The sequence below is a fragment of the Anser brachyrhynchus genome (genome assembly GCF_964034855.1).
Source record: "Anser brachyrhynchus genome assembly, chromosome: 3".
Lineage (NCBI taxonomy): Eukaryota > Metazoa > Chordata > Aves > Anseriformes > Anatidae > Anser > Anser brachyrhynchus.
This window is the reverse complement of record NC_137696.1, coordinates 32,582,087-32,597,144: the sequence shown is the minus strand read 5'-3', so window position 1 is coordinate 32,597,144 and position 15,058 is coordinate 32,582,087. Positions and strand designations below refer to the sequence as shown.

General features: G+C 35.0%; 1 protein-coding gene across 3 annotated transcripts in view; it reads right to left on the bottom strand.

Moving 5' to 3' along the window:
* Positions 1 to 15,058, bottom strand: part of CAMKMT (calmodulin-lysine N-methyltransferase) — a 216,710-nt gene that overhangs the window by 8,028 nt on the left and 193,624 nt on the right. For all 3 annotated transcript variants that reach the window (XR_013949333.1, XM_080587258.1, XM_080587259.1), the window contains exons 8-10: positions 13,559 to 13,633; positions 6,432 to 6,495; positions 123 to 254 (exon numbers count right to left, since the gene is read on the bottom strand). Coding sequence is in view for 2 of the 3 variants with exons in the window: in XM_080587258.1 (XP_080443384.1) it covers positions 123 to 254; positions 6,432 to 6,495; positions 13,559 to 13,633 (271 nt within the window). In the remaining variant the exon portion in view is untranslated. The remainder of the gene's footprint in view (positions 1 to 122; positions 255 to 6,431; positions 6,496 to 13,558; positions 13,634 to 15,058) is intronic.

Here is a 15,058-nt window from a genome sequence, read left to right as displayed (position 1 = left end):
TCAGAAACAGCACACCTAAGGAGTACTTTAATCAAACATTTAGGTTACCTGCCAAAAGGACCATGATCTCTTCAAAATGCAATGCGGATTAAAGTGTTATCTAACACAAGCAGAAAACTAACCTTGGAGTGGAAGTTCGAAATGTGTTCATCATAATTTTCATGTCTTTGGATAGAGAAACCAGCTTTTTCAGCTAGATTGCAAAACTGGTTTAAAGTATTCCCTCTGAGTGGAGCAAACACCATTGCTTTTCCCTGGAACGGTAAAAAGAGAATTTATACATTTTTAAAACTGGAAGGGAACCACATATAGCATACACCTGACTAAGCTTTTAATATACTCAGGCTGGAAAAGTCAATTGTTCTCTTGGTAGAACACTAAAATAGGATAATATAAATCATTGTTCAAAATATACAATATTTCTGTGACTAAACAAAAGCAAAATAGAAATAAGTAAAATAAAATATTTTCTTCATAGATCTGCCAACTGCAATACATCTGCTTATTTTCATATAATAGCAGTGCCTAGAGATTACCAAAATAAAACACAGAAAAGGCATACAAACTCAATGCAAAACCCATTTGTTAGTTCATGACAACACAGAGTGTAAATAATGATTTTCTTTTTTTAATCTCACACATAGAAGAGTACCTCCCATTTGATATTAGTGGAATTACAACAGTGTAAAACAGGGCAAAATTAATTAATTTTTTTAACAATATTTTAAACTACCTGAGCAGTGCAACTGAATTTGACCTTAAATTTTCTAATTGCATTTAAAGCACGACTTAATATTCTTGCATAGTAATTTTGGATCTTTCAAGATGATCAGGCCATTTATGACACCCAGGCAATATTTTATGGTCCATTAGCTAATATTTTGCTCATCCTTCTGTATTTAAGAAAACAAAAATGCTTGTACCTTGAACTGATACATTTTAGACACCCTGGGGAAAGTATTAGCCCAAAACCTAACTGACTTCATACAGCATCTCTTAAAATCTTATTTGCAAAATTAATACTATTTGGCTGAGTATTATGTTCTGTCACATGGAATGAAAACTGGTTTTGAAGAGCTGAAAACAAAGGTTAATAACAACAAACAACATACCACATTGAGGGCAGCCACAAAGTTTACTGTGAGTCCTTTTATTTAACTTCTATATTAATGAGAACTAAGACTAATCTGTGAGGTGCTGTAATCAAATGAATAGACAAAAATATTTTTAGGGGTCTGACAAAGTTATAAAAATGACACTGTAGAAGAATATTTTGCTTAAGAAAATGCAATTTTTGTACCAGAAAAAAAAATCAAATGAGAGAATGTCAGTAGGGATTCTGGGAACTTTTAGTGTTGACACAGATACTTAGTGAGGAGTATAGGTAACAAATATGTGTGCTACAGCTCATGCACCCATACGCTGAGACACCACCCACTGAGGCAGCAAGAAAAACTCTGTCAGTACCTATGGTAATAAAGTGTACTTAAAAGACTCCAGTCATTAATACCATAACACTGTATTTATTCTCACAATGTCTCTGTGAGATAGGGAAATACCTCACCTCTCTCAAGGAAAATTTAATCACAAAGCAGACCAAGGAAAACATCCAAAGCAACTCATTCCTCTTTGTCTGTGTAACTGTAACTTTAATTTTGTGGCTAAACATGAGGTGCAAAGGGGTGTAACTCCCACCAAAGGCACTGGAATTGCTTATGTAAATGCTAGGTCTGAATATAGGTTCAGGATGAAAAACATTAAACACAGGAAATTCACAATCAGTGTAAAATGTGCACCGTAACTTCCCTCACATCCTTGGCATGCTTTAACGTCAACAGCAGAAGTGGGTAGCTAAGGGAGCCTTCAGCCAAGGATCCTTCTCCTTCTGCTGTCATCTCAAGCTTCCTAGAACGCTGTTCTGCAGGGACCTTCCTGGCATAAGAAGGATGAGGCTCCCCTGGAGTCCCTCATTTCCACAAGCAACTTCACAGAGAGCTCAATGTAATGGGAAATGTCCCCCACCCAGGGCTTTTAGTGACCACACAATTCACTTGGGGATTTCAGGAATGGCTGAACCTACTGAATTTCTGTGGGAGGCAAGCCCAATGTCAGCCACTGTTCCAGCGGCTTCAAGGAGGAAGCAGGGCTCATACACCACCACCATCACCACTCTTACAGGTTTCAGTTTGGAGTCAGCAGACTATGCAATCATTCCTTCTCCCAGTGTAGATTAATTACTTAAAATGTATTTTGAAAGACAAATACAGCAAAATAGAATGTAACAGGATATAAAACATCTCTTAACACCAGATTGATAATCTTGACATAACTTCAGAAAAGGGGAATGGTCTTTTATGTAAATCACCACACCACTCCTTTTGGTCTGCTCATTAGTTGGTGTAAAAAGTCATTCTTCTGTTGAATTTAGTGCTCATCTAAAACACTTGAGGATCTTAACACTGCTGTTAAATAAAAATAAAAATAAAAATAAAAATAAAAAATAAAAATAAAAAAGGCAAGAAACCATAATTAAGTTTATCACTGCAATAATCTCCTCAAAACTGACAGGTAGTGTGGAGGTACTGTGGTCAGTTCTAGTCTAACATAATCTGGGTTTAAAATACTTTCTGGTCAACTGCTTGATCTGTGTAATTCTGCTATTTGTTTTAGGGCTGCATTCACATTTCTAATTTTAAAATATTTTTCATTTCTTGGTTGTGTACAATAACAAAATTAGACCAGTGTCCTGGATCTACAATTGATGGACTATGCCAAGGTTGCTTAATTCAAAGTTTGTAATTTCAAAATGCCTCCAGTTTTAGGATGATGTTTCGAGTTCACAGTTACCTTGCCTCACCTGGGAAAATACTTCCAGTAATCTTGTGAAGAAAACCCAGGGGAAAATGTCTATTTCAGTTACAATATTGTGAGGTGTCGCTAAAATGCTGCAGTAAAGTAATGGGACAGATGTTGAGATTTTAGATATGACTATGACTGCCTTTACTCATCAGTCATTATTAAATCCAGCCTTATTTGATGGCACATGTTCTAATAACATCTGATTGACTTCTTTGGGATTTTGAATGGATAAGCCACAGAAGAATATAATCTTTCATTAAATAAAAAAATCACATTTTTATTATGGAAATACACAAACAAGAAACAGTTTATTCTGAGACTAAAACTAAAATCATATTTTAATGATAGGAAAAACTAAATGATAGTAAAATTAAATGTACATAAATCAAGTAGCTTGCTTATAAGAGGAATAAGATATTGCCAATCAAGATGAATTTGTTTGATGTAAAATTACAGTGCCTAATTCTTGTAATTAGTTTACAGGTGACATTTGCCTTTGTAACAAATTCAGATAAGAAATTCCAACCCCTAGTAATTTTGAAAGCTGCTCATTTCTGCCTGCATGAATTTCTCGTCCTCTCTTCCTCTGCCAGCAGAACTGTCCAAGAAGCCATAATAGGAATCAGATGACTGAAATGACCAGAATCCGCATTTCCACAAAAACAAAAAGTTACAGAAGACACATGATTCTGTGACATTCTGATGCCATAAGGACTCTAATAGCCCTGAATAAATAACTACAAATAACATCCTTAATGAAAAAGGAAATACCGATGATGATTTTCCATAAAGAACAGCAAGAATAGATCATTTGTGCTGCATTTCTCCTTCAAGACTGCTTTTTAAGATACCCATTATTTTCTATTTACTCCACTTTTTCTTTCAGTTCTCTGGTCTGTTTTCCCTGATCTCTTTTATTCTAGTTGTACCTAAGTTGTATCCTATTTACACTTAAAAGATGTCTTGCATCTAGATGTCTTTAGCCTGTTCCTTTATCAATTTGCCAGAATTGATACTAATGAAATGTGACTTCAATATTTGAGACAAATTAATTCATGTAGAAGAGTGAACTTAATCAAAGCAGTTTACGGCTTATCTTGAGCATAAACTAATGCCCATAAACAAATCTTAATTATTACAGCTGACAAATGACTTCACTATTAGTTTATTTTTCCTTTAAAGGCTGAAGTATTGTGCCATTTAATAAAAGTTCCTCTGACGTTATTCTTGGATTTAAACAGAGTAACAAAGAACAAGAAAAACGTTAACTATTATGTGTGATTATGTCTTCTCTTGGGTTCTCAAATGAGCATATGAAAGACTTGGGTCTTTCAAACTATGAGAGCATATGCTCTATTCAATGTGGGTTTTTTTTGGACAAGAGAGCTTATTGAAGATGTCCATACTCCCAGCTTCTACCCCATACAATCATTTGCTCTCCACCTAGATGTGAATTATAATTAAGGCCATACATGCCACAACTGGATATCCATCTACATGGCTATCCACAAACTGGATTACGCAAATGACTTTAGGTATAAAATACAGTTTGGTCCAAAACTCTGGAACAGGAGGTGGGAACAAGTGCCAAGGAGCAGGAATTTCTTAAGCTACCTTTTCTGATGAAAGAAAAGAATCATGGCCTAAAATGCATAGAAAATATGTACAGGCTGTAGTATTAATCATAGCATGCAGAAGTAAGCCAGACTGGGAAGACAAAACTTAAAAAGCCATCTCCTTTTACTCTATCTACTCTCACAAAGAATTATAGCTCGTGTGCCCTGAAAAACAAAGGCACATTCTGAATTTGAATTAGCTGACTGGAGTTAAAAAGCAACAAAGTCATGTTGGTTTTGGTTGAAAGTCAGATTAACAATTTCTAGACTGTCTGTACGTTTGAGCTATGAACACTAAAATTTAGGTTTCTTTACCCTCACCGTGTTTTAATTCAAATCCTCCACTTGTGTTAATCAGCCCAGGTAAAGAATGCATGTGTCTGTGCATATACATACATCTGCATGCACACGTGCTTTTGCCAATATAGACCACCATGATCAGTACTGGTGGGAGACAAAGCAGCTGGTAGCAATTATTCCACTCCAGCTAAAGGCCCTAGACAAGTCACAGTTACCAGGGCTCCTCTTATACACTTCCTGCCACTCATATCCTTTTCTCAAAACATCGTTTCATGGAACCAGTGACAGCGGCCTATGGTGATACCTGGTCAACTAGGTGAGGGCACTGCTCTGGGCTGAAAGAAAACATTTTTAACATTTTTTTTAACTGAGATCAGCTTTGTGTTCTAGATCACCTTTAGTCCCCAAAATTATTGCACGTTGGCAGCTGATGGTACAACACAGAAGTCAGAATGTATCAAACTGGGCAGGAGCTCCCTAACTGCCATTGCTGCCATCGACAAAAGTATCTGGGTAACCTTTCCCCAGGGTGGCTACATTTCTCCTGTCTGTCCGGCAGCCTTGATCCACATCTCATTAAAATCATTCAGTCTTAAGTAACTTGCCTTAAGTCACTCAGGAAAGTCTATGATAGAACCAAGAATAGAAACCTGATCACTCTTAGCAAAGAATGGGATTACTTACATGACTAAAATGACTCAGTTTCTTAAGTCTTTGCATGTTTGCCTACTCTATTCCTTTTACAGAGAAAAACTCTTGTACAAAAAGCAAAATGAAATTCTTAAATAAAGTTTGGAGAATGCACTGCTAACATAAATACTTCTGTGCTGAGATGGAAAGTTTCCCATACTGAAAGATTTGTATGGTAAGCTTGAAAGGTACAGTTCCTGTTTCAAATTCTTTTTTTTTACACAACTACTTTACACGTTTTCTCGTATTCTTTTGATCTCTATTTCTTCTTTTTTTTTTTTTTTTTATATTGAGATTCACGATTATTTGTTGGTTAGAAATACATGCATATGACAGCTTGTTTTTGCCTACAGGTCTCTCAGGTTTATTTTAATAGCTTATTAGACTGAGATCTGTGACACTCAAGTAGAACGTAGCATTATATTAACCTATGTTCAAAAATAGAAAACATGTAAACACAGGCCTTACTCTACGGAAAAAGAAGTTTTAGGCTACAATACATGCATAAGGGGTTTATTCATTTCATATAAACAGAAATGAAAAGAAAAATATTCTTTCATAATAAATAAATACACAATGACAAAGGTTACAATTGAAGGGATTACAAATGACAGAAGCCAACATAAAAACTTTCAATATCGTACTTTTACTTTAATATGAAGACATTATTATCAAAGGAAAATACTCGAGAAACGCTTTGATAAAAATAATCTCACGCTATCTTTGAAGCCGTTTCATTTATTTTACAACCCACTGTGTTCCTTATCAGAAGGCCAAGTATAAGAAGTTTCCTAGTTTATGATTAGGAAAGAATCTGATAGATTAGAAGACTCAATTGAAGTTGGACATAATAAGTATTAAAGTATTACATGACATTAATCCTGCCATTCCATTACTCTCTCAATCATTGTGCACAGACTAATTATTCTGAAGCCAGTGTTCAGGAGAAAATAGAAACATACTTACACTGGGTTGGAGTAATCTCTTTATTGCATCAACAAGGCTAGCTCTGTACCGGTCCAGAAACAGGCTGACATTGAGAAGAGTACAGAATCCAGATTAAAATGGGTTTTCAATTCTAATGATACTAATGCAGATAAGTACAAGGCTAATTACACGTGTTTACACAATGCTGTAAAAGAGAAATCATGGTCTACACTTCTGGCCAATTCAGTTACTTTGTAATAAATAAATAAAAAATAAATGCAAAAAATAGGTGAAGCCTGAAGCAAATATTATTTAAACCAAAGCTAATATATCAGCATGAAACAGACCTTAATATTGCTGGTATTCACAGATCACATATGCTAACTATTAAAATACTACCCTATTAGAATTCAGCATCAATATACAAAGTTAACATATTAAATGCCTTCTTTACAAGGGAGGGAGGAATTTTTAGAAGTATTTTCTATTGTATTTCAGGTGCTCCTATTAAGGGTAATTTTTTTTTCCTTTCCCTTTATAATTGTGGCATTAATTCATTATTATGCATTGTGTATTTGTTCTATCTATATGTCTATATCTATCTACCCATGTAAAGATTTACAAGCCCCCGCCTTCTCTCTCCTTCAAAAGCTGTTCAAATACAATGACGTAGATCGTACAGAGTTGTCCTCCCTCAGGAGTGAAAGCCTTCACCTCCAGGATGGGTCCTGCACTGACAGCAGCAGAGTCAATTTTCCCATGCAATGTTGCCAACATGCACAGCCCTATTTTGGTGTGATTACCTCATGATTTGAGGGGATAATTCATTCTTCATGCCCCTCAGTACCTTAATGTATATACTAATACTGGCAACCCAGGTGCCAATCACTCTTGACTAGATATTTGTGGACACGCAGTTACTGTGGATGAGTGTGCATTTACAATGTTTAGTGAACAACCATCAGATAGCAACTGATGCCTTTCAGTCCTTACTACCATGAGCTGCATTTATACTGGTAATTCAGATAAGAAAGACTCTCTATCAAACAGGCCACAAATAATGTGATTCTTTCTTCATTATTTTTTCATGCTTTCTCTGTAATAAAACTACTTCCCAGTCTGTGTCAAGCTCAAGTTCCACACTAGAAGGATTTTGTCCATTCTTTATGATGCTTTTCTACAACCTGAGTTCCCTTTTTCTCAAACATTTCTTTCTGAAGTAAAGTGGGTGATTTTTTTTCCAGGTTTGAAATTTCTAAAAGAATATAAAGAATATGTGAAACCACTGAAGAGAAAAAACTGGTCTTCTAACCACACACCAGTGATTAAGAACAAAATATGTACGGATATTTAGCTAAAGACACTCCACAGATACCAATGAGAACACAATATCAAGTAACATAGGGTCAAGCAGCTATAAAAGTACTTTTCCTACTCAGGGAAGGGAAAAAAAAAAAAAAAACGGAAAAAAGAAGAAGAACCTATAAGAAGACTTGTCAGCAACCAAATTTCATCAGTAAAATCTGGCAGAACCCCAGATTATGGTAAAACTGTCTATCCATACATTTCTTAAAGAACATTTTGTGTAGAAGTATGACATTATTAATTTCTTCAATAAAATATTGAAGTACTGGCTAATAATCCCTCTAACTGATAGCCTGCCCAAAAGGAAATTTAAATTTTAGCACAATGGCTGCTCCTCAACCTCAATTAATCTTACTGGAAAAATTGTACAAATGTTTGTTTAAATTTAATTCATTGAAACTGCAGTTGATCTCTCTAATGTCTCCTGGGAGCTTTAATCACACTTGCCTCAGGTAGACCCCTATACAGATAGATACCATAAGACACTACTTCACCAGGAACTTAGCCACCTGCAGAAGAGGCGGAATACAGTACATGAGTCCTCTCCAAATAGAATCTCTAAAATAAATTAATTTTCTTCAACATGAAACATCACATATGTGCACACGTTTAAGACTTGCTGAGATCTTGTGTAGACAAGATTACATTCCAAATACATGAGAAAATTATTATATTGTTATTTCTAAAAACAGTATAGTGGAAACAATTTTGTTTTACTTTACAAGTGCTAAAATTCATTTTTCATGGACCTTCATACCATTTGGACTTTTTACAGTGAGACAGGGGACAACTGCTGCTACCAATCTTGTTCTTTTATGACAGAAGTACAGGCTTTTGTTCATCAGAAACTGAGCGTCCAAGAAATTCAAATATTCAGGTGACCTGCCAAGAGATTGGACAACTTCAAGGATACCTTTTCTGCCTGACTCCCGCTTGATATTTTGGTGGTACCAGTGACAGACTCAGCTCTGCCACAACCTCTGACCAGAGGGAGCATGGATGACTGGAAGCAACACTAGTGCAACTCAGCAGCTCCAGGGAGTTGCTCTATCCTCTATCTTCCCTCTGAGTCAGAAAATGCCTTAAAAATCTTGAAGAAGTAGTCAGATAATCTGTCAGACAGACAGGTTCAGCATAGGATTTGGCCCATGGAAGGAGGTTTAGACATCCAATTTCTCTTACCACTAGAATTTGTGTGATTAGTTACTAATATAACATACAGAAAATGTACCCCTTAGAAAATCCTTTAAAAGTTTGTTGAAATAGTATACTGTTCTAAATCATACATAGTATACTGTTCTAAATCATTCTCACTTTGTTTTGCATACCTCAGTTCAAATTTGGCTTGGCTTACTTTGGCGGTCTCCATATTAGTTTCTATTTTTTTTCTATAAAAAAATGTTTTTTGTTTTTTGTTTTTGTTTTTTTTTCTATTAAAAATATCTCATGTTTATGTAGTAAGGACTGCAGAGCAAGAATAGAAAAGTTTTTTGGGGGTTAGCAAGGAAGTCTCTGATGTTGTCAGTAAAGAGGAAAGAACATGGTTTACGACTTTTATGGCTTTTTTTAAGGCAGTGCTGTTAACCTGTGAAATCCAGATGAACAGGCAAGCAACTTTGCCACCTTTCTCCTTTTCTTCCTTTCTTCCTTCTTTCCTTCCTTCCTTGCTTCTTTTCTCACTGTCTATCTACTTATTTACTTAAAATTATCATTAAAGCCACATGAAAGTTTACACGAAGATTGTATGGAAGTAACAGTAAGCCACAATGAAACAAATTAAATAAAACAGGTTGATTCTGACTTCTTTTCATGCCATTGTTTTGTCCTATTGTCTTGCACCTTGCAACAATGGGCATATGGTTACATTTTATAGGCTGTGATGTGAAATTATCTTCCTTTTTAAATATTTTGCAATTTGTAAAAGAGCTTAGTTTACAGGTGTACTTCAGACATGAATAAGTACAGACGTTCATGTATAGTGCCTAGTGTATACAGCTATTTATCTTTTGGTTCATCTTCAACTACTTGGCTAACATAAATTGAAAAAAAAACTTACTTCTATATTATCAGATTCCAGTGCACTTGAAAGTGTGGGCAAGAAATCAGGCTTAAAATAAATAATAAATTTAAATTGAGGAAGAACAGAAATCTTACTGCATTCATACAGACAGATTTCCTTATTTTAAATGAAATACTAGCAGGGACAAAATGGACATATTTGCACATATGTAAAGAATATTTTCAGTTCAGTTCTGCATACCTGGTGAATCCACAACTATCCGTGAGTTCAGCAAGAATCTTAGCAGTGAAAGTAATGTGGGAAAGGCCTCCCAGCTTCTGCTGTGCAAATCCTTACATGTGTGCCAAACTTTAAGAATATGATCAGTCTAATTAAATAAAGTGGGATATTATGCATTTACAAAGTGATATGAGGATTTAGACCATATTCTGTTTGTACGTTAAAAATATATGTTTTTAAACTTGGTTTGTAAGAACCTGAAAGGCAAAGATTTTTCTGCTAGATCACACAGAACAGCCTTGACTGTATTCTTGGATTAAAAATCTCAGCAACTATTTTCTGAATCTCTTTATTTGTCTTAATAAAGAAAATAATCAGAAATATGAGGCTCTCAAGAGCTTTGGATGAGTCTTTTTTGTGGTCCACCCATGCAGACACCTGTTATTTCTCCCTTTCATTCATTCTTACTTTTACATGTCCAGCACCTGCATGACTTTGCACCCTCAAGTGCAGGTCAAATGAAAGTCCAAAACTCTGGCATCCTCACCTGGCCTTGAAACAGCCCCTCAAAAAAAGGAGGTAGGCGGATATGCTTTAAAAATTCCATTATTTCAGTAATTTCTTCCAGTGTATCCTTCTTCCAGGTGTGGTCTTGCCGAGATATTTTTTTTCTTTATTTTTTATCTCATAGTTGACATTTTACAAGTTATTTCGGAACTGCTGAACCATGAAACTATTTTTATTGTCAAAATCCTGAATGGTTAAATAACGACTAGCTTTCACAGTTTGCGTCTTATTTATTTTATAATCTAGTTGAGCTACTAAATTTAGCTGTTAACTAATAGACTGTCTGTTCTGGGAAATAACTTATTTTCCACTCCTGCACACAAGGTTTATTAAAGTCTGACTGTAAATATATGAATATAAACATATCGCTGCTTGTTGTAATCATGTACATTTTTACTTGAACCTCCATGTGGATTTGGAATATGTTTATGAATAGAGCTTGTTTTCATGTAAATGGGATCAAGCAGTACTACTGGTTAGCTATTCAGAGAATCAGACAATATCACCCTTGCTGGAAATACTTCAATAAAAATTTATCCATGTACCTAATATTTGAACTCAGATTTTTTGCTTTATAGTACCCTGTTCTAATCCCAGATTTTATTGACTGACAATGAGCTATATGGTGGTGTTAAACTAAATGCAATCTATTCTATCTGTTTTTATCACTGCATACCTCAGGTTTCAGCTGAGGAGCTGTAAGAAAAGAGATTTCTTTTCCTCTTCAATGACAGCCCAAAAAATTCAGAAAGCAAAAATCCTGCCAACAGTTCTCAAGCCAATTCTATATCTTGAAGAGAAATACATGAAAATGAAAAGTAGATTTGAGTTTGATAAAGCATGGAACATTTTTTTTCAGCCTTTTCATGTATCAGAAAAATCTAGTGTCCGTAAATAAAAGATTCTTAAAAGAAGCAAACAATAAAGGAATTTCATGCTTATCAAACTATATATATGGGCCCTTGGAAAAGGAAAATAGAGACAATTTGTGAATAAAAACATGTACTTTAAACTAATCTGCATATTTCTGTTTATTTTTTAGAAATCTATAAATATTTATACACCTACCTGCATCTTAAGTGCTTCAAAATAAATATACAAAATGCAGGGATTGCAAATGCATTATATATTTTACCTGCCATGTGTGATTCTTTGTTTCCTAATGAAACTACACTATTTCCAAACAGACTGGGAGGAGTATTGGGCAAGAATATTACTGGGAAAAAAAAAAAGAAAAAAGAAAAAAAACCACACAACTTAAGTCTTGCTCTGCTGTACTCACAGCACAAATAGGATGACATGGTGTATCAAGAATACAAGAGATGGCACAGCCAGGTTGTTTTGATATTTGCGTGAAGAACAAATTTAACTCTAAATCTCTTGGCAAGACCTTGCTTCACCCACATAATCTGGAGAACATCCATATGTGAGCCTTGTCTAAGCCTCTGAGAAGACTGCTGCCCTCCTGCTCATGTCCGCCAGCACTCTGATCTGACTTTCATACTTAATCTGATCTAATCCTGTCCAGCATTAACTTCATCTGTGCAATGAAACCTGGAGTATCCATTCTAATATTTGGTGAGGAAGGCATTTACTAAATTACTTGCTGAAATCATATGGTGTTGTTTAGCTCCTTATTTTAATCAGATGATGCATCTCTGAGGCACATTATCAGCGATTAGTTAGAAACCCTTCTCTGTCCTTTTTGGGAACAAAGAACTCTGAAATTAAATGCTAAGAGAAATGAGGCACTGTTGCATTCTGTAAACAAACAGGTATTAGAAAAAGGAAAAAAGAGGACTAAATACACTTTCTCCAGTGCTATACAAAAATAGTAACTTCTGAAATCAGAACAGTTTGCTTAAATAGGAAAACATCAAAAAAAAAAAAAAAGAAAGAAAAGCTTTAGAGGAGTATTTTATCAGAAGCCACTTAAAAAGAACATTGTTTAAAAAGACAATAGACAGCTTTGCACTTCCCTTTGCCTTTTTCCTTTAACTATTTCTTAGTAAGGTACAGAAACCTGCTGAACTGAGCTATCCTAGGAAGTCCTTGTTTTCAGAATTTGGTCTCTTAAAATAGTTAAGTGCAACAAAATATAAACAGCTTTTTCTGTTTTGGACATTTAAAGGGTCAACAGGAAATATTCTTGATGGAAAGACAGACTTATTTAAAAATATCTGCTCTCCTAAATTAAGCCTGCACATCTCTTTTTACACTTTCTCTATTTATATAATGCAAATAATTAATAATTTGCCATATGAAAAGTTCACATGCCATATAGTGAAGTATAGCACAATTCTACAAATTCAGTATCAGAAATGGTGTGTGTCAATAATCAAACCTATCTGCATAAATTATTAAACAATACATTGTATTGCAACACTTACCTACCTTTTCATAAATTAAATGCTGTACTCAGATATTTTTAATAAGAATTCTCTTACAATTAACATGTACCACTGTAAATAATAAAAAGCCTATTTCTACAAATACTGCTGTCAAATTGATTTAAGAAACAGAATGTGATGGGGAAAAAAGGGTTTTGAAATCTTTTTTCCCTCGGACAGATTTTCCGGGGAGCAAAAAATATATCCCCTTATATCAATAGTCAGATCTTTCCTAAGAAGTAAGCTAATTGAGCTGTTTGTGTTGATAAACTCCCTTTTCTCCAGACTGTTCCTCACTGAGCCATAATTATTTGCAATTTGCCTAAGTCGTCCATTTACTGATACGTCAAGCATGAAACAGAGGCAATTCCAGAAAATGGAAATGCTTCTCAAAATCAATCTTTGGGAAATAATGTGGTAGAAGTTACTGTGTGATAGAAGACTACCTTATAACTGTCACATGGAGATGAATATTAATTTGTTGAGGTTAAGGTGGCTTTGTGCTTCATTTGTTGACTTTGCTTAGCCATCAGCAAGCAGCACTGTACAATTACTCCAGCAAAGCTATTTTTCTAACATGAGTTTTATGATTTTTATGTACTTACCAGTCTGCACACATAACAATGTCAAAATGTCCTTCCAGTTGAGAGACATCTGTCTCATTATCCCATCGTAAAATGCTAGAGGAAAAAAAGATTTTAAAAAAAAAAAGAAGAAAAAAGAAAAAAGGACTTACATTTTTCATCTTGAGATTTTTAAAGTATTAATATTATTCTTATGTGACACAGAAGTGTTTTTAAAAGTATACATTTGTTAATTTCAAAGATGAATGTAAAAATATTATTCCGCACATTTTTTAGGTTTTAAATCTCAAAGGTAAAGAGCCCCCTTTTTATTATATTAGAAAGGCAATCCACACAGGTTCTCGTGAGTGGATCACCAACATTCATTTCTGAGTTAGTGGCACCTGTACAGCCTCCGATTTTTACCCCTTAACACCACTGCATGAGGAAGCAAAGCCCAAGTACTGACAATCTGAGTGCAATACAAATTTGCAGACCAGATGTGAATTCATGGATCTCCATTACATCTGGCAGGCGAGCCGGTCGTGTTTCTCATTGATGAAGTGAGCATTCAATTGGGCTTGGGGGAGGAGGGACAGGGCGAAAGAATGCCAAGCTTAACTCCAGTGCCAGCAATGTCACCTCAGGCAAGCTTAAAAATACAGCAGTGCTGACCCTGTCAACACCTATTCTCTCATAGGTGATAAGTTATTTAATTCTGAGATACCTAGTAACAGGCAAAAATGCACATATGTGCAAAGTTCTTGTTTGTTTATAAATGCTGCCGATTTATATAGCTGCCACGAAGAATTTCATTGCTTGACTCCCTCTTAAAAAACAGCAAACCAGTGTTGGAATTTACTGCATACCTAAAATATCGAAGATTTGAAGCTGCATTTCTATTTCTAGGCTATTTTAAAAAAATAATATATAAATAAATTTATCCTTCTTTTTCATTTCCTGGTTATTTATATTAGAAAGTAGATAAATATTTATGGGAAAAGCACTTGTGGGGGAAGGGTCTAATCTGATCTTGTCAGGTTGTGCATGCTTATCTCAGTTTTGTATGAGTCTTGACCAAATAGACCCTTTAGTCTTCCCGCAGCTATAATCTACTTCTGGTTAAAAGCCATCTCCATTCACATACGACTCCTAATATTTAACTGAGGATCAGTTATAATATGTTCATTCAAAAATGTTCCTTAAGTATGCAGGAAAAAAAGGAAAATTTTTTACATTGTCTGAACTATATGCAAAATGTTGGTAAACATATAGATTGATAGAAATAGACCCACAGAGAATTAAGGTACTAGTACATGCCTGTTTATATGCACAGACAAAATTTGGGGGATAATGCTTTTAAAAGACGGAAATTATGAAAGGAGAGGCCCAATGGGTTGGGAAAGCTTTGATTATGTGGGTCTCAGTGTATCTGAACAGATTTGGACTCATTAGCCCATTTGCCCTCCTGGAATTTACTGTGACAATCCAAAGAGAGAAAAGAGTAGATTAATTTAATTTTTCCCCCTCAAATTGAAAGTA